This window comes from Condylura cristata, unplaced genomic scaffold (assembly GCF_000260355.1).
Source record: "Condylura cristata isolate star-nosed mole 26May11 unplaced genomic scaffold, ConCri1.0 scaffold00022, whole genome shotgun sequence".
Taxonomy (NCBI): domain Eukaryota; kingdom Metazoa; phylum Chordata; class Mammalia; order Eulipotyphla; family Talpidae; genus Condylura; species Condylura cristata.
The window spans coordinates 19552898-19574235 of record NW_004567123.1 but is presented as its reverse complement, the minus strand read 5'-3'; the positions used below and the strand labels follow the sequence as shown (position 1 = coordinate 19574235).

Sequence of the window (21338 nt, the reverse complement as noted above, 5' to 3'; positions counted from 1 at the left end):
CCCTCGTGGGCATTAGTGAAAGGTCAGGCGTGGGGCGGCGACAGTGACCTTTCCCCAGAGCCAGGACCTCGGGTTTCACACATGGTCATCAGTAGATGACAAAACCCAACTGTGCTGGTCTTATTTGTCTTGGATGGAAGTGGAGCCCCCTGTTGGCAAAGTGGGTGTTGCCTGGGTGGGGGTGGGCCTGTTCTGGGGCGCTGCAATGGTTCTCTGGTCCCCAGGAGTGATCCCAGCCCAGGGGGCGGGCAGACACATCCGGGATGCACCGCTGATGCGCCTCTTGGCTGGGCTCCCGGCTCCCTCTCCTGCCCCATAGGGGGCCGCTCATTGACCTGAGCTCATCCTGGCTGCCCTGAAGCTCTTTCTCTGGGGCCTCCTATGGCCTGGACACAAAGGCTTGCTTGTTCCCAAGCCCTGGGCGATGGAACCTGCTGACTCCGGACCATTAGGCCCTTTGAAGGCTGTTCAGGCTGGTCGTGGATTAGCCACGTCGGAGCCTGGGCCGGTGCCAGCCCTTAATGGCCTCGTGGGAGGGTGTCGCAATAGACCCGCTGAGCAGGGGGCTCTGGGGACAGCCACCTGGATGTGACATTTCATCAGTGTTCTTCAGCGGCGCACACCCCCAGGGCTCATGTGGCTTCTCTGTGTGTGTTCTCGGCTGCGTTTCGTCTCCAGGACCTCGGCCGTCATGCCGCCCTCAGCCCTAATCCCGTCCTCGGTGTGTCCGCTCAGATTTGCCAGTAAGAGGAGCTCATCTGGTCTCCCGTGGGCAGCCTGTGTCCCTGGACACTCTTTGTGGCTGTAAACCCTGCATTAATTTCACTTGTCAGGGTCGTATCTGTCTTGAAATGTCCCGTGGAATGTGATATCGAGGTGAAGAATCAATGTCTTAGCAGGATGCAGAATCCCTGGCCATAGCCTCTGGTCGGGTCTGGTCCAGGATCCTGGTGCAGAACCCTTTGGGGTGTCACTGGGGACGTCACCCGAGCTTGGTGTCCTCACCCGCAAAGTCAGGATACTTACACTTCTCTCAGGGATGTGTTAGAGTTATACCGGGTCACTGGTTCCTTGTGGTATCACTGTGCACCCTGTAAGTGATTATTCCTTAAGTTTCCTTTTCCTCTCTTTTATTTCCCCTTCCATTACTACCATTTCTCCTTTTTCTTTTTTTGTCTTTTTCTCCTTCCCCTCTTCTTCCTCCTCTATTTATTATTGTGTCAGTTATTCTGTGTTTCCTGTACCACTCTGTCAATTTTCACACAATTTTGCTAGACTTTCCCTATTTATACCTTGTTTGCAAGATGAAAATAGGGATTTTTTAGCTATGATTTCTTCTTGAAAAAAAATAAGGGATACTTCACAGAATTCTCATTAAATGAAGGCATAAAACACACTTTAGCATCATTTTGAAGTTTTATTTTCAGTGGGAGCATAGAATTTCCTTGGCTCTACTACAAACATCACGTGCATATGTATACCTGGCCATTACCTGTCGGCATCTCACAGGGCCCAGTATTTGCTTGAAGACATGTTGCAGATACCAGCTTTTCCACCTGATGGCCCCACGGGTGTCTTTGTTGTGCCGGTCTGTGGTCTGGTGTCCGGAGAGCTGGTGAGCTCTCAGAAAAAAATGAGGTCTGAGCTGTCGCCCTACGTGTACTCCCAGAGTTGTTCCTGGGTGGCAGTCACTGGATCAGGTACTGGCAACACAAGGAAAAACCAAGACGGGCGGCCTGGCCTGTCAGCTCACCTTCTGACTGGGGACACAGGCACAGACCCAATAATCATGTGGCAGAGGGGCTGTCATGACACTGTCAGGTGAGGTGCAAGGAAGGTGCCAGTGAGTTCTGTGGAGCAGGGGAGCTGGTGAGGCTCCATGCACTCCCTGTGCACTCCTCCCTGGCTTCCTGGGACCACCCCCCAAACAACTGCATTCCCTGAATCAGCTTCTGCTTCTAGGGAGCCCACATAAGCCAGCAGTGGTTTGGATCCCTTTGCATTTGTTGTTTATGCCTAGGTGGGGTTATTATCTCAAAAAAAGTCCAGCTTTCAAAGCTTTTATCTCTCAAAGATAAAAAAAAATAACTGCCCTGGCAACATCGGATTAAGCTGGTGGGAGAGGTCCAGATAGGCAGGGCCTGTAGCTCCAGGCCCCTCCCACCGCTCTGTGGGGCAGGTCACCCCTGTCCCCACAGGCTTTGGGGCCCTGAACCGTGTGTTCCGCCCTCTGCACGCCCCGCCTGTTCTCACTTTCCTCCCCCTCAGCAGAAGCCTTCCAGCCCCTCTTCTGGGCTCCTTTGGCCACCTGCTGCCCATGGGGAGGACAGGACTGCAGACAGGCCCTCCCCAACCCCCACGTCTCGTTCACCACACCCCAGACTTCAGGGTCTGCTCCCCAGTCCATATCAAAGGTGTATTAACCACAGCAATTTCTACAGCAGTGAGTAGCGTAATGCTGCTCTCCCTGCAACAAAATTGCACTGGAGACTGTTCTCTCGCTTAAAAATTAGGGAGCCTGGGTCTCCCAGGGGTTAAGTCTCAGCTTCATCAAGCTATCCACCTCCTGAGTTCAATCCCAGGCCAGAAAACTAACCCACACGGAAGAGCAGACCTCTCTTATCTTGCCTGCTGCTCCCCTCAGCAGTGTTTTCAGTAGCTCTGTTAAGCTCCCCACTTTTTCTCTGGTGAATCACCTCCCACATTTCTAGCACAGACCCCAGTTCTTGTAGGTATAAATAAATCTTTAAAAAAAATTAGGAAGCCTAAGAGTTTTAAGCAAGAGAATTAAAGTCAATGTAATACATGGAATTTTGTTTCCAAGGAAGCAATATTGTACTCTAGGTAAATGCAGTGAAGACTTGGACCATCTGTCATTTTTCCAACATACACCCCTCCCCAGCACCTGCAAGAAAGAAAAATGTATTTGTTTCCTAAATGAAGTGAAGGGGAAAGCCATCCTTACCCAGGGAGGCCACATTCCTGCAGGTCTCCAGCATCACATCTCTGGAGAGACGCCTCTGAGTACAAGTCAACAAAACCTGCCCTTTTGGGATGAAGTTTAGCCACATCGGTTAAAAGAAAAAAAAAAAACGAGTCCTGGAATACCCCCCAGTCTACCTCAGCAACAAACCGTGTTTACCAGGGTGCTGGGGGTAGAGTGGGGGAGGCAGCAGCAGGAAAATGGACCCAGCTCTGTGACTGCTCGGTCCCACACACCTGTGGACAATACGCACGTGAGCCAGGCCCAGTTTACTCAGCACTGGCAGCTGCCAGGAATCTTTAAGCAGAGATAAAACAATCTTACGTACAGAAGGGCGTAAGTAAAATTTTCATTGAGGCAGCAGATTCTAAGAGGAGAAAGGCTGAAAAATGAACTCCTCTCTCAGAGCTGAGGTAGATTTATACTTTACTTTCTCAGTCATTATTTTCTTGTCATCACTAGGAACCAGAAAGCAAGTGTTAGACGATTTGATTTCCAGAACTGCCCAATCTAAACAATGCTGCAGGGGGCAGCAGGGCCACCGAGCCTGATCTAGCTCCTGTTTCCAGCAGAGGAAAAGGCACAAGCCATTTCCAAGAGAAGGTACACCGTGGAGACCAGAGCTTGGGCCCGGCAGCCGTGTTGGGTAAGGGGAGCGCCCAGCTCCGAAGAATCTATCAAATCAGTAGGATCACTCAAATAAGTAAATAACCACACCCAAAATTTGAGGGAAATGGTACCAGAAAGAAGAGTCACTGAGAGATGAGAAAGTGATCAAGACAAAGGCAACTGGAACAGAGAGGAAAAAAACACCTAATTGTTATCTTTAGCCCAGTGTGTTGAGACAGACACCACGCCCGCGAAATAAAGAGCAAACAATTATGGCAAATAATGTCAAAGATTGTTTAAACCAAAAAAAAAAAGAAGTTTTCAAAATCTAAAGAAAAATAATGCCAACTATGTCAGCTGCAAAAAGCACAATGCTGTTTCAAGTAGGCTGCCACTGGGTTTGACAAGCATGCACCTGAGAGAGATTTGTAATCTAAATACATCTTTGTAGGTTTAATTATGAAATGAGAACTAGAACTAATGAAATACAACACAATAAAGACAAGTAATACAACCAAATAATGGAGAAAAAGCTGAACAAACATTTCTCTACAGATATGCAAATAGCCAATAAAGCCATAAAAGACGTTCAACATTTTGCCTATTTTGGATTCATGTACAAAATCCCACAGCAGAATGACACTTGCCAACCCATTCTATGAAGCCAGTATTAGCCGTGTCAAAACCAGACATACAAGTAAGTAAAACTGCAGGCCAATATACATTATATAGACAAAAATAGCCCCCAACAAGAGTGATGCCAATATCACAGCCATAAGCTGCTTCCTTTATCTCTACCTTTATTAGACAGAAAATAAACTATAAATCAACAAGAGTTCTGCTTTTCACACCAAGATGCTAGAGATCCACGCATCCATGATCAGAGTTGGTAGGTTGGGTCTCACGTAGGTGGCATAGCCAGAGAACAGAGACCATGAGGCTGCCACCCAGATGCAAAGCCCCAGCAAGAGGAGGGCAGTGATAGCAAAAACAGACACCCACATCCGCAGACCAATTGACACCAAGGCCATGGTGATAAAATGCAGCTCACTGGGCAGGACCCTGGGGTGGAGGGTGGCAGAGGAAGAAAAACACACAACTCTTAAGTGCCTCCTCCCTCTCCCAGCACCCCAGAGACTGCCCACAGCCAAAACTCAGGCTTGGGACTCCAAAGAAACAGGCAGTAGCACTGCCCCTGAAGCCAGGCCCGCCTCCCCAGACCCACATCCCCAGTGGCAGACTGACACCCTCCTTACACACCCTCTCCCCACCAACACAGCAGCCTCACCCCAGCACTGTGGCTACACCCATCACCCCTGGGTCACTAGCAGTGGTGCACACAGCCCCTGCAAGAGGCGCAGCAGCCAAAAACCAAAGCTATACTGCCACCTACTGGGACAAAGGAGAAAAACATCTAATTACTAAATTTCATATTCGAATTTAGCAAACAAAACTTTAAAAATTTTTTGAAGGATCTCAGATAGACCAAATTTATAGACGGAGGAATATACCATCAAGGAACACAAAATTTCAATGTAATATGTTATCATAAAGAATGCCAGTTTTCCAGAAGCCAAATTTAATGACAGCAATTATTGATTTCAAGGATAGAAACAAACTCATGAGTCATGAAACAAACTCAAGAGTTGCAGGAAAAATTCAGAAAGGCAATAAATAAGCTTAGGGATAACATTCATAGATAAGGAGTACTTCCATTATTTTTTTTCAACAGAACATTTCTGGGGTTAATATTTTTATTTTTGCATAGACAAATTGGAGTGCAGGCCAGAGGTTTGAGGGGAAGGGATGATTCACCAGAGACAGAGTTGGGGGGCAGAATGGGCTGATTGCTGGTACACTGCTGAGGGGAGCAGCGGGCGAGACAGGAGAGGTCTGCAGCACCAGGTGGGTCAGCTCCCTGGCTGGGGATGGAACTTTGGCCAAAGGGGTAACAGTGCTGAAACGGACGCTCTAGGCACAGGGCCCTTTTATTCTCTTGTCGTGTTTTAGAATGTTAATTTTCCAGGGTAGCTTAAGAGATCAAGAATATGAGGTGAGAACTTTTCACCTTGCAAATCTTAAAACTGCCAATTAGGCAATTCTCTTTCTGCCTCCCTTCAGCCCTATTTTACTTTGTTTCTGCGATCTAATTTGTTCCCTCACCAACATCACCTGTGTCCCCTTGTCTCTCCCCCTCCCCATCTCTTCTTAACCACAGAACTCCAGGATGTTTGCTGTCCTCTTTTCAAAGTGTTTTACATTGCCGAGTTGTCAGCTATTTAATGCCCAACATTTGTTTTTATCTGAATCGCCTTGCTGCACAGAACTCTGTTTCCCTCACTTTGCTGAAAATGGCTGCATTTCACCCCTTCTTGTGGTTAGGTGGTAAATACTGTAGGTGTGTCTGGTAAAATGTGTATGCAGCAGTTTTGGGATGAAGTGTTCTGTAGTTGTCTATTACATTTTTTTGGTCTAATGCCTCACTTAAAGCTGTTTCAGGCTCAGTAAGGTGGTTTGGGGGGCACACAACTCTGTGTAGTGGACTGGGGCCAAGTCAAAGTCCTCTGGCTCCAAATATTCTGAGAGCAATTTCCGGATTTTTCTTTCGTACCACAGAATGACGTTACCTTGGTAGTGAATGGGCCATAAAATGACTACCAGAATCTACTAGTACGCAAGACATCTTCCAACACTCCAGATGCTGTCAGCCGTGAAGTCAAAAAATGAACTGAGAACTAAAAAACAGGTCCACTGGGAAATCCTCTGGTAAAATCTGAGAGCAAGTGAAGAGACAGACAACTGTCTGCCATCAAAATGCTATAAGATCCAAACCAGATTTACCCAAGAGAATGGTTCCACCGTCCCCTCCCTCTGTCCTTGATTCCAAGGGCCCAGGGGAGAAAGCCAAGCGTATGACAGCATATGCAGCAGGAATTGTGCTGGGAAACACGAACAGTGAGGAAGCCTCAGAAATACTAACCAAGGCAAAGATAGAAAGGTAGAAAGACAAAGACCACATTTGTGCAGATAAATTTAATGACTGTTGAAGCTGTTGGGGTAGCAGCGAAGGGCTGCGGGTTGGCAGCTCGTCTCCGAAGCTTCACGTCCCCTTTCGCTAGGAACCAGTCATCTCACTTCCTGTTGGAAGTACTGCATGTCAACCCTGCGGCCGTCCTCTCTGGTCAGCAATATGCTAGAGAGTTCTTCAAAGTGGTCTTGCAGAGAACATGCCCTTTTAGTGTCTGAGAGCTGGCAGAGGTGATCTGGAAAAAACCAATAAGAAGGCGAGGTAACCAGGTGCACTTCAGAGACTTAATGCGCAGCCTCTAGAGTGAAGCCAGCAAATGGGACCAGGATCACATGGAGAGGAGCCAGCGGAGACTGCATGTGAGGCCCCAAGCCTGCAGGAGAGACAAGAAGCCCAAAACAGTCAGTCCCCAATAGCACGCTTCCCTCTCCACTTGGGAGACAGCTGCCCCACCCCTCCTCCTCAGTGCCAACTATAAAGTTTAAGTGTGAGCTGCCCATCACAGATCCTGCCGTCCTAACCCAGGGGTAACCTATGTTCCACGCCGGGCCAGTAAGATCCTTCCATACAGTATTCACAGCCACAGTTGGGGGAGAAAGCCTTTCTCATACATTTGAGAACTGAAAGCATATGACCACGGAGTAACCAGTGGTCTTGTTTCTGTCCATGAGAACAATCAGCCCATCACTACGTACTTATAATATATTATGACCTAGGAACTGTCCTAGGAGCTGGAGGCTTTGAGATGAACAAAGCAGTTATTTTCCCTGCCCTCAGAGATGCTTTCAGAGGATGACCAAAAGGTATGCAAACAAGCAAAGATGATTTTGGGCACAGAAAAATGCTAGGAGGTAGAGTGAGCTAATGTAGTAAATAGTGCTAAGAGCCCAGTGGAGGAAGCTGCTTTAGCACGGCAGGGGCTAGAGAAAAGGCCTCTCTGAGGTAACACTGGAGAGAGAACCTGATGGTTAAGGGCATCCAAAGAGACCAAGCGTTTCCCAGGCAACACAGCATGTACAGAGTCTGATACTAGAACATGGCCTCAGGTGCAAAATGGAGCCCACCTAAATAGGAGAGAATAGAAGAGTGGAGGAGACGTGGATTGCAACGGTAGCTGGGACAGACCAACGGCCTGGTCACATAGTTTCATGCTGGCTCCAAATGAGCCCTGAAGAGCTTTGCAGGAGTCAGTGACCCAATGTAGAAAGGTCACGCCGATTGCTGTCGGGCAGACAGACTGAGTTGGGCAGGACGCAGGCACATAAAGTCTTTGGGGGGAGTGTAAAACTGCACAATCACACTGGCTGTTTCCACTAAATGCACCCAACGACCAGCAACCCCAAGCCACATACCCAACAGAAATGACTATGTATTTGTGCACTAAAACTCATGTACAGGAACGTTCACTTTGTACCAGCTCCAAACTGGAAACAAGCAAAATGGCGACCAGCAGTACAACGCATAAATACACTGTGGTCTATTTTCATAATATGAATAGCTAACTCTATCACAGAGAAACTAGATTTGAGGGGGAAAAGACAGATAACAAGAATACATACTGCATGATCCAATCATATAGCAATCAAAAACAGGCAAACCTGAGCTATCCTTTTAGAAATCAGGATACAGGAAAGGGAAGTAACTAGTAGGAAAATGAGGGGAGGGTTCCTTGGGAACTGAAAACATGTCATTTCTTGTTCTGGGTGGTATTTACACAGGTAGGTCACTTTGTGATAATTCGTCAAACAGCACACTTCTAATGGAGCTCCTCAAAGGACAGAACTCCCAGCTTTCCACTGGGCACCTGTCATTCAGACTGATGACCACACTGCTCAGTTTCCTCACAGCCTGGCGTGCTGTGGCAGGTGGAAGCAATGGGTGGGACTTCTGCAAAGTGTCCTAACAGGAAGAAGGCTGGTGGCCGCAGCCAGAATCTTAGATCGTGAATGACCCTGAAAACGGGCCACACGCCGGAGGTGGAAGGAGAAAAGGAGCCCTGCTGATCATGGAGCCACCACAACCGTCCACAGCTATCTGGATTTTTATCAGAAACAGAACTCTGCCTTTTTTTGAGTCACTTTATTTTGCACTCTCCATCACATTCATCTAACCTAATCTACGTGATGCAGATTAACTGTATGTTTTACCCACGTGTTCACTACCTTGGGTGCAGCTGCAGAATCAGTACATAACCTCTTTCTCTAGGGAAGTGATTTAGCCAAGTGAGCAGGAAGAATGGGCCCCAAGAAAGTGAACTTACGAGGGAGTGGTCTGCATGCAGCCTAGCGGCTCTAAGTTGACAGATGGATGCAGCAGAGATGAGCAACAGAGCCAAGAGGCCCCTGGCCCACAGCTCCCCTTCACTCTGATCCTTCTACTACATCTCACCTGTAGGGTTTATGTTACCTGGGAACAAAAAAGTCCCAACTAACACAGTATCACCTTTCTCTCTTAAAACATGGAGGTTTTTCTATTTTATAAAGAAAGGGTATCATTACTAACCCTGCAACCCAGCCCACCAACTGTCTTCCCTTTTTCATGTCACCCCTGGCTATAGTGGAGAGGAAGTAAGGAAGTGTGGGAAAGCCAATGAAAATCAGAGAAGCAGACAGTCAGAGACAGAAATAAAGAAAATAAGAGAGGATCCCAAAAAATTTTAAAGAATAAACACAGCAGCCTAGAGGAAACGCTACTTCCCGTGGCGTGGACCCATTCCACTCAGGACACCCTAAGTAATGCTAAGACAGTCCTCTGTTAACACCAGGCCAGAAAGGAATGGAAGCGCAAAATCCCCCAATGGGAAGGACCCACATCTCAGATGGAAGCACTGTATCGGTGAGAGCATTTGAAAAGAAAAGTCCTGGGGAAAAGCCCAGAAACATCGTTCAGGCAACCTGTAGCTCCTTTCCTTTGCTGGCTTCTGAAATTTCATAAAGTTGCCCTCAATCCTACTTCCTGATGTCCCCTGCAGAGAGCTATCACTTCTACAGAATGATTCTCTTTCCTTTTACAGAGGTTCTTTTGGGGGGGGAGGGGTTGGGGAGTATGCAGGTGAAGGAATATTTTTGTCTGGTGGACAAGACAGAAACTTTCTTGAGTCAGGGTAAAATTTCCAGGCCAATCCACCAAAGTTACATGCCAGGGAATAAATCCTCTAGCAAGTAACACAGTCCCCATGACTCACTTGGGCAGTGACAGTAAGAGGACAGGAAGCAGAGAGAAGCATGAGGCCCTGAAAAAGAGGAGACATGTTGCTGACCAGCAACAGCAGGAACAGAACCGTCCTCTCCCCACCGCTCACTCTGGGCAGATGCCCCAGAGCTCAACGCTGAGAAAGCAGCCTTGCCCTCCCCTCCTCAATGTGGACAAAGTGGGCATGAGGCCAGAAGGAAAGGAGTATGGCAGCAGCACACCTATGGTAGTGGGAGAAGAGAGGAAGAAAGTAAAGCAGAGAGGAAGAATGTCCCCAGTGAAGAGGGAAAGGAGAAAGGGGCGATCCCAGTCATCAGCTCGGTCGGCTAGTCAGGAGAAGGGGCCCAGGAAGCTGAAGCAAAGATAACTAGGGTTGCCTGGCACACCAGAGACCCCAAGAGGCATGCTCATGTCTGACAGAGAAAACTTATCAACCCACTCAAAGCCACACACACTTTCCACTTTCCCTGCAGCAGAAAGGTAGGCACATGTGACTGTAGTCCAACCTCACCAAATACCCGAAAAGAGCTCTTCCAGACAGAAGAAAATCTAGTAGATATCACTTAGGAGATATTGAAAATTCAATTTTGGGTGCCCTTTTACTGTCTAGGTTTAGAAAACATTTTTATTTTACTAAAGAATTTTTCCAGGAAAAAATTTCATTTCTCCAAATTATCCAATCACATACCCATTTCCCAGTGCAAGCCAAACACCTGAAAGGACGGCCTACCTTCACCAGGACATAGTCCCCAGGCTGAGCTCTGACCCTGAGCCCAGAGTTAGTGACATCCTCCATATCCACATCAGGGAAGATCACCTTGAGGTTTCCGTCATTCCGGCCACACAGGTCAGTGGCAGAGCGTCTACTGACCTACAGAAAGAACAGAAGAGTTCACGAATCTCCAGTTATCAGTTGTTGCAGGGAAGAAATTATTTCTTCTCCATCTGGCTGGAAGCACAGGTGATAACCTGGGCTTCAGAATGAGCATTCTGAAGTCAACAGTGATTTCAGGATACTGAGGCCTTAATCTGTGCAATCTGACTGGAGACAATAACAGAAGTCAGCAGAATTCTCAGTTGCCCTGATTCTGTCCACGAACTGCTTCTAGGTATGGGGAAACCTCCACACTCATTCACCTTTACATCAGATCCAAGGAACCCAAAACACCCAGCTTCCTGGTAATCATTTAGGAATGTTCTAGAGTGTTTGGCCTGGGTTACTAGCAGTAGTGAGTAAGCACTCTCAAAGCTAGCTAATCTATCACAACATGCAGAAGTCCAGGGGTCACATCGTGAGAAGAACAGTGAGGACAGGTGGCAGGAAGAGGGAAGGGAAAAGGAAAAATGTCTGAAGATGAAAATTTTCCAAAATCTGTAAAAATTATAAATCCACAAACTAAGAAGCCTCAACAAGTCCCAAAGGAAGCAAAAGAGTTATTACAAAAAGTCATGCCAACACTCAATCAAATTTCTAAAAATACTGATCAAGCAAATAGTTTATATAAGGAAAAGGCTATTTTACATTTAGAAGAAACACAAGAACAACCATAAACTTCCTGTCAGAACTATGCAGATAAGAAGACAATGTGGTGGCCCTCCCTGGTGGCGCAGCGGGTTAAAGCGCAGCACTAAGAAACTAAAGCCACTTCCGCATGAGTTCGATCCCCGCCTGCTCCGGAGGTGACCACAATGGCGTGGCAGACCTCTCCTGACCTGCCCGCTGCTCCCCTCAGCAGTGTACTTCATCGATCTGCCTGTTCTGCTCCCCGCTCTGTCTCTGGTGAATCCTCTCACCCTCCACATCTCTGGCCTGTACCCCAGTTCTGTATGAATAAATAAATAAATCTTTAAAAAAAAAAAAAAAGAAGACAATGTGGTATCTTTAAAATATGTTACCTTAAAATGTGTAACCTAATGAAAAAGTATTTTTAGAACGTACGTGAGACCTCTCCTGTCTCTCCCATTGCTTTTCTTATTTTATTATTCTTTTTTTGTTTTTAAAGATTTATTTGCTTATGCTTACAGAACTGGGGTACAGGCCAGAGGTGTGGTGGATGAGAGTATTCACCAGAGACAGAGTGGGGAGCAGAACAGGCAGATTGACAAAATTACACTGCTGAGGGGAGCAGTGGGCAGGTCAGGAGAGGTCTGCCATGCCATGTGGGTCACCTCTGAGTTGAGGATCGAACTCGTGCTACAGTGGCTTCAGAGAACTTCCTAATGCAGTGCTTTAACCCGCTGCACCACTAGGGAAGGCCCCCATTGCTTTTCTTAACAGTGTATTTGTATAAACCCCCCTTTTATGTTCTCCAAAAAAAGTAGGTGAAAATTTTGGTGAAACAACCAAAAGCTGAGAAGATTCATCACCAAAAGACTGGCATTATAAGAAATGTTTTAAAAAGACAGAACCTTGAATATACACAAGGAATAAAGACGTAGTAAATAAGAGAGGACATATATAAAAGACTTTTTTCTCAATTTTAAAAATGTCTTTGAAAAAAATTTCCTTGAGAAATAATTGATTATTCAAAAAACCAATGTATTTTGGAATGCAGATGTAAAAATCTGAGTATACCAGCACATAAGGGAAAAGGACAGAAGTGTATTATTTTATTGGTCTTAATATTAAAACATCCCAAGTAAGGCCCTGTCTGGGAATCTGCCTTTAGAAAGTCAAGATGCAACTATGTACTGTATTCTTCAATGACCAAAGACTCAGGAAGGAGGTCAGCCCACCACTACTGCTCAGGGAAACAGCAGTCAGGTAAGATTTAAAGAGCTTCTCCACTACCGCCCTACAAATCAATGACTAGTGACAAAAGCAGGAAGAGTGACTTTAGATTCAAGAAGCCTATTAGACACCATCTTAATGCAAGTTTCAAAGTTAATAGCATCAGCAGTGAGACAAATCAAAATGCACTGTCACCTCACTGGATACAAAGAACACAACAACATTTCTCTAACGATACTGGCTAAACTTGAACCCTACCATGAGCAAACCTATCAAACTCAAATGAGCAAGACTCCACAAAATAGCTGGCCTATTATATCAAGTGTCAAGGTATGGAAGGGGAACAAAGGCTGAGTGAGGAACTATTCTAGACTGAGGGACACCAGAGAGTTGTGACAGCTGGCGCCCATGAGCGACTGAAGTGAACCCTTGTCCTAGAAAGGGCAGTTCTGAGCCAAGTGGAGAAGCGCAAATGGGCCTGGGGACTGGCGGTGGGACTCTCACAGGCTAGTTTTCTGACTCTGGTGGCTAGCGCAGCTGCAGAGGACGCCCTGTCTGCGTGGGGCACATACACGGCACTCAACAGTTTGGGGCAGCAGCTGACTTTCAAATGATCCAAAGCAAAAGAGTGCTTTACACTACTTTACACTTTATACTAAACTAACCCTAACTTTTCCATAAGTTTGCGACTGTTTTATATACTTTTTAAAAAGAGAAACTATGTTCAGGCTGAACAAACCAACTGGTAAAGAGGAGTTAAGAGACAACAGGGAAAATGAACATGCTGAAATATTTACTAACAAAAGTATGACGTCTTGTGCACCTTCAAAATAACCCAGTGGGGGCAAAAAGATAAAACAAGTTAGCCACAAGTAATACTATTATTAACAACTGCTGGAGCTGCTTCTCAGACACAGGCAATTCTCTCGTTAGGCAATTCTCTCTGTGTCTATGCATCTTTTAAATTCTCCAAATTTATAAAATAAAAAATAAGTGGGTTGGTGGGGGGAGGGTTATAAACTCTAGAACAAGCTAAACCCAGGTCAAATTCTGTCTCTACCACACGAACAGTATAACCTTCTACTTCTCTAAGTCTCCATTTTTCATCCATATAAAAGGGCCAATGAACAGCACTATCTCCAAGGGCCACGGTGGCCTCATGTGCTGCTGATCCTAAAATAAATGCACTTCCTGGCAGACTGAGTGTAAGTGAGCGATTATCATCTTCTGTTCCTCTCCGGTTATAGCGACCTGGGGCTTTACACTGGCTGTGACCATAAGAAAGACCCTCTTTTCTAAGAGAAAATAAAAATTCAAACCACTAGCTCTGAAACCCCATTTACTCATCAGCCCCAAGTGAATAATACCTTTTGTTAGATCAATAAGAACCTTGTTTTGGTTCATTTAATTACCTCAAGCTCTCTGAGTACTCATTCATTTATTCAAAAGACAAATACACTATTCTGTGCCAGATCTTGTGTGAAGAGAGCTGGGAATACAATGAAACCTAATTTCTACTGGATAAAATATAGGCTGCTAATAGACATGTACACAACAGATCTCCAGAATCCCAGCTGACACCCTCAATGACAAAACACCGAGTGAGGTAAACACCTTTTGAGTATCACTTCCTATCTGACAGACCACAGGAAGATCCCTAATCCAAGCTGAGTTGACTGGGCACCCTTCTGGACATCTGAATCGGGGCTAAAAGACACAACATAGTTTATGACTAGCTGGACTATGTTGTGTCAGACAATAACTACAGTCTATTGTCCTTTGCCACACAGATAAAGCAGCAGAAAAGGCCAGTCTGAGGAGATGACCACACCTGAGCCTCCAGGGCTTCCCAGGCCAGGCATAGTCCCTCCCAAACACCTTGAGCCACACAGGATCCCCTGCAAGCCTTATATAAAAAGGAATTCTTTAGGCTTGGGCTGCACCTTGAACAAAGTGCTCAGCGTTACTACCAGTCACAACAAACACAAGTATCAGGCAATTGGCTGCTCTGATGCTACCATATCCTGAGAAATGGAGGAATCCTCTCTAACAAGAATGTGGAGAAGCCACAGAAAGGGCCATCTCTCTCCCCCTTCCCCTCCACTAACTGCAGCACGCTGCTTCACAGAAGGTCAGCTTCCCAAACCACCCAACCATATCTGTTTAGTGCTCTAAATCATGGCTAGGTTACCAGGCTCAAGCCTACAGGGGTCCCAAACTTCCTAAAATACAGTACATTTCTAAGCAAGGCTGAGTTTTAAAAAAGACTGAAACAGTAAGACTGATTCCAAAAATATACATAGGACACTCTTGCATAAAAAGGAGACATACGTTTCCCTAATCCTTCCACTAAGTACAAAAATATCCTTCTGGAATGAAGGTGAAATTAAGACATTCTATACCAAAGGGAAAACAGAAAACCTGCTGCCAGAGTAGCTAAAGGAAGTTCTCAAAACAGAAAGGAAACAAAGGAGGAAACTTGAAACATCAAGAAGAAAACACATGGTATGGTTATCCACAGAGGACATCTCAAGGAAACTACAAAAATAAACACCTAGACCTAGTATGAGTTTAGCAAGGTCACGGGATAAAAGCTAAACATACAAAATTCAATTTATAAATAACCGTGCATACCAGAAATAAAAAATACAATAGCAATTATAATTACTCAAAATGAAAAATTAAGTACTTAAGTATGAATCTAACAAAATATGCGCAGGATCTATATGCTGCAAAAGACAAAACTTCTGATATAAGAAATCAAAGATCTAAATAAAGGAGAAACATATTGTGTCCTAAAAAGCAAAATTAAACACAAACACAAACACACACACACACATACATGGCCTCATCCCGGCCTCACCCCTTCCACCAGCACCAGCTGGGTACAACCCACAAAAGATTTGTTGGCTTTTGTTGCTTCTTCTCGGAAGACAGTGATGAGTTCCTCCAAACGCCTTAGCTTAACCTCTTCTGGGACATCATCTTTCAGTCTGTGATAAGCCCGTGTTTTCTATTTAACAAAGAAGAGAGATGGCAGTCACCATGGCTTGTAGAATCCATTCTCCAGGTCCTCAAGGAGACCACATTCATTTCACCAGCAAATCAGTGATACATAAAAGAACCCAGGAAGGTTGGCTAGTTCTGGGAGCTTTCTATGAGAAAAAGGTAACAACACAATCGAATCACATTTTGGGGTAAATTCTAAACATAGCATATGAAAATCATACACTCAAAATTGTTCCTGATATTCTTATAGGATACAAATATAACTTTTATCCTCATATAACATAAATACAGTACCAAATCATCACTCAATCTCACTGTTTACAAAGACCAAGAGGCAAAGCAGCCTAATGGCTGGCATATGTTTTGTTTGGATAGCCGTAGTCCAAAAGAGAAGCTCTGTAAGTTGAGAAATGATTCTCATTTCCTATTACAAAAAAAAAAATAGCATCCATCCATTCAAATTCTAAACAACCTAAGCAAAATTTAAAATATTCTAATGAAAAGGAAAATTGGCACAAAAAACTTATCTTTCATCCAACTGAGGACTGTAAAATGGTAGGCAGGTTAATCAGAAAAAACAACGAAGAGAACGGTAAGGTCCTGTGGTGTCTGAGGGTGCCTTGAGCCACTTCCCATACTTCCCATTCTCCACAATAAACTCCAAGCTGGTCGGGAATGATAGTAGTGGAGAAACAGCTCCTTCCCCACTGAGGGCTCACCTGTCTCATGCTGTAGGCAAAGAGGAAACCAGTGTTGTAATGAATTTCTCGAAGCAAAGACACCGTCTGGAGGTGGTCTTCCTCTGTCTCACCACAAAAGCCAGCAATGAAATCACTGCTGAGACTCACACCTGCAGCACAGGAAAAGGACAGAAGACAGCAGGTTGCTGTTGCTCCTCATCAAGAAAGGCCTCTGGCACCTGGGCTGCAGAGGGAGAGTTCTTCAGACCGTGTGCCAAAGAGACAAAGCAGTCATTACAGAATAAGAAGGGAGACGGCTGATTATCTACAATGTTCTACGCCACAGCCTGGCTTCTCAGTGTACCTTCCCTTTAACACTAGAAAAAATACTTTCCCTGCAAATGTTGGATTTAAGCACACAGTAGGAATCCACTTTTACTGGTAAAAATCTCATAGTGCCTCATGTATAGTTTTGAAATTAGTTTAACACAATATGCATTTAAGAAAGCAGTTCTATTACTGACACTAAGTGCTGTATTTTACCATGTAATTTAATGTATTTAATTATCCCAACAATCCAATGAGGTTACTACTGTTGATTGCACTATAGAGATGAGGAAAGTACAATCCAAAGAACCTGCACATGACTCTGACCCTTCAAAATGGAAGTAACTGTGTGCATAATGCAAGTTACAATAATTAGAAATTTGGGGTCTGGGGAGAGGATACAGACCGTTAACAAAACCTAAAATAAAAGACCACAGAGTAATTTTATTAGGGGGAGAAGATAAAAAAGAGTAATAAACAATTGGAAAAGCATTATCTCTACACATCTTAAAGATATCACTGATCCCCAAATCAGACTTTCTGTAGAACATAATTTTGCTACTTTATAAGGAACAAAATCTCTCCCCTATGTTCAGAAACATACAGACTACAGGAAAAGAATCTCTTTTGTTCTGAGGCTACAAGCTCATCCTCCGAGTACTTCTAAAAAGACTAAGATATGCAAAGAGTACAAGGAGAGTAAATGGGAAGTAAAGAGGATCAAAGGAAAAATAAAAGCACAAAGTACGGCAACAGTTGTTGCCTCTACCTGACCAAGGAAACGCAGTAGCAATGTGCTCAGCAGACTAAGTTTCTGACATGTACCTGGAATAGACTCTCTGATATGATGAATTAAATCCACATAAGCTTCTCTAGAATACCTACAAAAAAAAAGCTTAGATGAACCAACCTTTAAATGAATGTAAAAAGATAGCGCTGTGAAGTTCCACATGTAATCATTGCTCATCCACACTGGACAGTACAAGAGGTTAAATTACCCAAAGCCTGTAATGTACCCTAATGAAGAATCTATGACTTTTTTGTTCAAGTCCAGAATTTTTTTATTTTTAAAGACTTGAAAAATGTTTCATTTCTGTACTCAGAAATTTTAAAACAAAGACACTGATCCAGTTTTTTTTAGGTAGCAAGGTCTTTACAACCAAAAGCTTCACACACCAAAAAGACTGATATTCTATAGATCAACCTATCTCTACCCTTTAAATGTTACAAGACAGCAGCATGGGCCTCACAGAGAACTTGTGTATGGTTTAAATATTGGTCAATGTGCTCATAGTTATCACAAATTGGCAAAGTTTTTTTTTTAACTATTTAATGAGCACTTTGCAAGTCTGTGAAATTTTAAATAGCCTTTTTTTAATTTAACTAATGAAGACAGACTGATCATTTAAGAGGATCTATAAATTCTGCCAATGTGAAAAATGAGGCAAAGCTTGCCATTTATCACTTTGTCCTTTCAGATTTCTCTCTGCTCAATCATATTCTCTCTGAGATACTACTCTCAATGTAAATGAACAAAGAGCTGCATTTAAAGGCCTAAAAAACTTTAATGTTAAAAGCTAAAGGATTAAATTCAAACAATGTACCATATAGGTACTTCGCACAAAACAAGAGTGAAAGAGGTTCCAACATCCATGGGTTTACTCACATAATAAATATTTATTGAGCAGCTAATATGTACCACAAACTATGCTAGGTTCTTAGACACTGTCTGCTCCTCAAGAAAACATGAAAGGGATAGGGTGCCCCTTCCCCAAGTAGTCTGACCCCCTCCGCATTGCCTCCAACACACGGCTGCTTCCACTCTGGGCTGGCAGGTGGATCTGTTTACAGATGTTGTCTCTCTCATGAATCAGCTGCAGAACCTGATTAAATAGAACACATCACAGGTCATCAAGGTCTCACTAAAGATTCTAAAAGAAAGGAAAACCGGGCTCTCCCTGGAGGAGCAATGGGTTAAAGCATTGCATTATGGAGTCTCCGAAGCCACTGCAGCACCAGTTTGATCCCTGGCCAGGGACCTGACCCACATGGTGTGGCACACCATTTCTGACCCACCCGCTGCTCCCCTCAGCAGAGTACCTTGTCAATCTGCCTATTCTACTCTCCACTCTATCACTGGTGAATCCTCCCAACCACCACATCTCTGGCCTGTACCCTAGTTCTGTAAGCATAAGTAAATAAATCTTTAAAAAAAAAAAAAAGGAAAACCACCCCCATTGTTTCTCTACCAATGTTAATTTTTAAGCATCTACGAAACTGATTAAGCCAAATACATGAATTATCCAAAACCTCTACTTTTGCTCAAGCCACATGCTCTCTGTCCTAAACAGTTCACCTGATACCATTTCTGTTTTCAAAGACCAAAAAAAAAAGCAAGAAGTCAGATTCAAGCATGAGGCTGTCTAGGAGTAGTGCTGACACAGACAAGAAAGAAACAATGAATGGCACTGGCTTCATCTAGCTTACACACTAGATACCATCAAGAAACTGAAACAAGGAGAAAATATTTGAAAAAATATATACTGACAAATTATTTATATCAAGAATACATGAAGGGGGGGGGGAGGAGCTACAGGGAGGAGGGACCAAAAAACACACTGAACAAAAAACATCCAGAAAAGGTTTTGCATATAGCCTCGCATGCCTATATATATGGCGATAGATAGATAGATAGATAGATAGAAACAGACAGACAGACAGACAGATAGATGATAGATGGATAGATGATAGATTATAGATAGATAGATAAACAGATGGATAGATGATAGATAGATAGATAGGTAGGTAGACAGATAGATAGATATTCAGATGTCTGGTAGAGCTATCAGCCAAAAAAGGTTTCGCATGCCACATTCTTTGCTAAGTACCTTCCATACATTACATGTATTTCACAACCCAAAGCAAGAGGTGACCATAACCCCATTCCACAGATGAAAATGAAAAGGTCACACCTACTAGAGCAGCCATGGAATGGTTAGGATTGGAATTCAGGTCTGTCTGAATCTGAATCTGAGGAGTCTGGGCCTGCTTCCACTGCATCGCACTGCCCTCTCCCTGTGCACCCACACCATCTGCACAACTTTCACAGCCTCATGCATGATCTTAACCTCTCATTAACATCAGTTCTGTCTCCCCACCTTAGTTTAGTTCTTTCCTAAGGGCTGACAGATCAGAGACTATGTGACAAGACAGCACAGGAGCCTCTGAGCAAGGCTCAAGGTCTCTTGCTGCATCCCTCTGGGTCCAGGCTTTGGCATGTTTAAGATACTGCTATCAGTTTGGCACATTTAGCTCCAATACTCACCTCATCGGGAAAATCCTTGGGGTGGGGAGAGGTGAAACGGATCCTCATTTCAGGATCTACTCTAGAGACCTGATCCAGAAGGTGAGCAAAACGAAGGCCCCCTTGTTTGTTTTTATAGTTGGCAGAGAAGCCACGGCTAAGATTGGTGGATACTGCATTGTTGAACTGGACTTCTGAATCATCCCGAAAACTGTTAACATTCTGACCAAGGAGTGTTACTTCTTTTAGTCCCTGGGGAAAAAAAAAATTGAAAAAATTTAAGAACTTCTTTGGTAGCTTCATGTCAAGTCACTAATTAAATTTAGTAGAATCTACCAAGTGCCATCCATAAATGTATCTATCTCTAACCCAGTAATTTCATTCTTAGACATTGTGTCTAAAGAACTAAACTTCAAATCAAAACCTCTGATTAATCTTCAAAGCCCTTTGCTCAATAGCAAAAAACTGGATATAAACTCAATGTTCAATACTAACAATGATTAACTCATGATATAAATCAACTTACGACACCATTCTATCAGTTAAATGTTATATAGTCATCACTAAAGACCTCTCTTTACCAAAAATATGTAACCTAAATCAAACCAAGCTTTTAACTTCCAATTTACCAAAATAGGGAATTAAGTTAATGACAATATGAGGGAGCAGATAAATCCATGTTGTCTGATCTCTTCAAAAATTAGTACATCATTTAAAGCAAGCAAAAGAAAAGTGAAAGTGCTATTTTAGATTAAGAGAGACTTAAGAAAAATAACCACCAATGAAACTACATAAGTCTTGATTGGTCTGATCCAATAAACAGCAGTAAGATATTTTAGGGCAATTAACACATTTAAATATAAGTTCATATAAGATAGTACTGGTTAATATTTAAACGTCTTACACGTGACAATGGTATTATGGCTATGAAGGGGAAAATTCTTATCCTGAGACAATGCACTCTTAAATATCTAGGGTTAAGTGGCCTGAAGTCCACTACTTACTTTCAAAATGTTTCAGAAAAAACACATCTATAGCGATAGAAGATGAAGCAAATATGACAGAATGTTAATAATATTTATGTAAATTTTCAACATGTCTGGGTATTTGCACTGTAAAACTTCAGAAAGAATAATTGCTATAAACGATTTGTATATCCTTGTTTTCACAGAATTTCAAACTTAGAAAGAAAAAAACCTCAATTAAAAAAAAAACAATACAAAGAAGTCCCACATATTTTGCCAAGGTTCAGTGATTGTTAACATCAGATGCCACATGTTAATCATCCACATCACAGAACATCCTCTCTCTCCACACACACATGCAAGGATACATTTTAACACTGTAATTTGCAAATACCATGTTTATCCCAAAATATTTCAATATACGTTTCCTAAAAATAAGGACATTCTCCTACATAATCAGAGGCTAATTGTCAGAATCAGAAATACTGATAAAAATGCTATTACCCGATC

At 43.6% G+C, this 21338-nt stretch overlaps 1 protein-coding gene across 2 annotated transcripts in view; it reads right to left on the bottom strand.

Annotated features, from left to right (window-relative positions):
* Positions 1-6610: 6610 nt before the first annotated feature.
* The window catches only part of CDK5RAP1 (CDK5 regulatory subunit associated protein 1), a 26187-nt gene continuing 11459 nt past the window's right edge, over positions 6611-21338 (bottom strand). For both annotated transcript variants that reach the window (XM_004687282.2, XM_012728429.1), the window contains exons 8-14: positions 19885-20115; positions 18345-18442; positions 17385-17440; positions 16272-16402; positions 15407-15556; positions 10543-10683; positions 6611-6855 (exon numbers count right to left, since the gene is read on the bottom strand). In XM_004687282.2, the coding sequence (XP_004687339.2) occupies positions 6775-6855; positions 10543-10683; positions 15407-15556; positions 16272-16402; positions 17385-17440; positions 18345-18442; positions 19885-20115 (888 nt within the window). In that variant the 3' untranslated portion in view covers positions 6611-6774. The remainder of the gene's footprint in view (positions 6856-10542; positions 10684-15406; positions 15557-16271; positions 16403-17384; positions 17441-18344; positions 18443-19884; positions 20116-21338) is intronic.